Here is a 2567-nt window from a genome sequence, read left to right on the forward strand (position 1 = left end):
GTGTCCCCCCCCTCCCAGCAGGGAAGCGGGAAGGCTCGAGGTGCCTTCCGAGGCAAAACCCAACAATAAAGGCACTTACGGATTTTAATTATTATTAATTTTTTTTGGTCTTTGTTTCCGTTAGACCGGCGCTTGTGCGTGTGCCCTCATTTTTCTGAGCCAGCACAAGGTACTGCGGGGTAAGCGGGCCAAGCGTGCTACATAAACCTTAAAAAAAACAATAGAAAAATGTTAAGTCACTTAGAGGAATTCCCTGCCCAGCGTGTTACTGCAAAATCCTGTTTAATTTGCAGTGCGCTTTACGTTCTCTCACAGGTGCTGAAAGGACAGAAAAAACTCAACGCCGGTCAGAAATAATTCTGTGATTCAAAATGGAAGCTCACGGCCCTGCAGCTGCCTTCATGTGGGGCTCACCCTCCTCCCTCACCTGGAGGTACCACCTGGCACGCAGCAGCACAGCACATGCTCCTGCTTCAGCTCTGGTGAGGAAGGGCCCTTTCAGGATGATGCCCTCTGGAAGAAGGAGCTGTGACAAGGGCTGCAGGCAACAGTGAACTCGTTTTTGCTGCTTTCTCAAGCCACCACCACCTCACTAGCTACCTGCTTCTCAGCCAGCCTGGCAGGGAGTGCTCACAGCCCCTGTGGCCCTTTCTCCAGTTGCATTCACCTTCCCTTTCCACCTCTGGCTCACATTCCATCCAGAAGGAGGATATTCTGGAAATGGCTATGTTTATCAGCACCAGCAGGGGTGGATTTCCCAAAACCAAGGCAGGAGAGCTAGCTGCTTCATCACCACCTGTGATTCAGGCAAGATCTGTCATAGCATTTTGCTCTTTTTCACTGTAGCAGCTGAAACGTTGCAGCCACCACAAGCTCTCTGACCAGAGGAACAGTGACTCAAGAGAGGACACATTCCCCTCTGCCTTGTCCTCAGTTGAAGGGGGGAGGACAGAGAGAATGCTGACAGCAAGAGGCAGCAAAAGACAGTCACATGGACTCTGCTTCAGGAGACACGAACAATTCAGAGAACAAGGTGTTTCTGTGGTCAGGGACTGAACCCAGTGTACTTCACCACTGACAATTCTGCATTATTTAGGTCATATCACTTGCTTTGATGAAAGGCTGTAAGAGGCCCTTTCGCAGGTATTTAGCATTGCAGGCCAACTGAAAGCAGAACCCCAGACAGATCACTCCAGATTCTCACCTAGAATGGGACAAATCCTTCTGGACTGCCTTGTATCCCCAGACATTACTTTTTAAAATCTCAATTCTTTATACGCTTGAAGGTGACTTCAAAAGAACAAGTGGATCACACTCGTCGTATTTTGCTTTTCACTTTTTAAACTGCTTTCAACTTTGCACATTAAATGTTCATTAGCACCATCCACATTTAAATTGATGTTTTTATTGCTGTTCACTTTGTCTAAACAACTGCTTTTGCACTTGTGCCTGAGTGTCAATAACTGAACTTCCATTGTTCTCATCCACCTTAGAAATCAGCTCTCTGCTGATGCAAATGGATAGGCAGCAACTATGACTGTCTTGTCCCCAGACGTGCAGGTCACGAGCAGCACGTCTTACCTCAGGGCAGGAGCACAAGGCACCCCCCATTCATGTACCAGAAGGTACAGCAGTATTTCAGAGAGCTCCATGTGCTTTTTCCAGTTATTTTCTCCTTTGACCTGTCAGCAGGACCTTCTTCCCAGACACAGGAACTGCTCAAATCACTGCAAGCAGCCACTGTACAGGTATCGCCCAACCCCAGGCTCTTTCATCCAACTTCTACTCTCGCAAAGCAAAATAGCAGCAGAATATCCAGCTGTTCAGAGCATTGTTGGGTACTTCCTTTGTTTCATTCACATTTCCAGTGAAGCACTTTTAAAAAAAAAACAAACCACAACCTGAAAAGACAGCTTTCCCAGATCAGCTATTGTTCACTACAGGCACTGAAATAATTTTTTTGGCACCTCGCTGCCCTCAAGACCATGGTGCTGTACGCTACAGTGTAGCACTTCTTGCTAAGGTGGAGAAGGCAGCACAAGGAAGCAGCAAGCTTTGGGGGAGCAACCAGACCTTTCCCACCAGTAACACTGGCAAGCGGTGTATGAGCATAGGGGGAGAGCAGAGCAGGAGCTCCAAGAATATTTTGATTATTTTGTAAATGGCCCTTGATAATGGGAAACTCACCTGCTCGAAGCTCTTGGCTGCCTCCAGGCTCATTTTTTGCAGACCCGTGACCTGGCAGGAGCAGCAGCACTTACCTTCGTGAGAACAGCTCTAAGGGTTGATCAGCCGACTCTGTTGCCGTTTGCTCCAGGGAGGTTGCTGTCAGGAGTGGCAGATTTCTGTAAAGAAAGGGTCATTCCCTCTCCAACCGGGAGTTGGTGCTGCTGCACTCACCCCAGCCCCTCAAGCAAAAGCTACACTGGTTTTTAACCAAACCCTTGGCTCTGTGGTCATCCATGTAAAAATGTGGTGAGATTTCCCAGCTGCAATGTTGAAAGACACAAGAGCAAAGACAGACCCCTCAGAGCTGACTACCTACCTCCTCATGCAGCAGTTATGGG

General features: G+C 48.2%; 1 protein-coding gene across 1 annotated transcript in view; it reads right to left on the reverse strand.

The window, feature by feature from the left end:
- The window catches only part of LOC104396406 (neuronal pentraxin receptor-like), a 34820-nt gene extending 32600 nt beyond the window's left edge, over window positions 1–2220 (reverse strand). Inside the window, exons 1-3 of the mRNA XM_010006281.1 lie at window positions 2188–2220; window positions 428–526; window positions 314–318 (exon numbers count right to left, since the gene is read on the reverse strand). Of these exons, the coding sequence (XP_010004583.1) occupies window positions 314–318; window positions 428–526; window positions 2188–2220 (137 nt within the window). The remainder of the gene's footprint in view (window positions 1–313; window positions 319–427; window positions 527–2187) is intronic.
- Between the last annotated feature and the right edge of the window lie 347 nt (window positions 2221–2567).

The sequence above is a fragment of the Chaetura pelagica genome, unplaced genomic scaffold (genome assembly GCF_000747805.2).
Source record: "Chaetura pelagica isolate M959 unplaced genomic scaffold, ChaPel_1.0 scaffold530, whole genome shotgun sequence".
NCBI lineage: Eukaryota > Metazoa > Chordata > Aves > Apodiformes > Apodidae > Chaetura > Chaetura pelagica.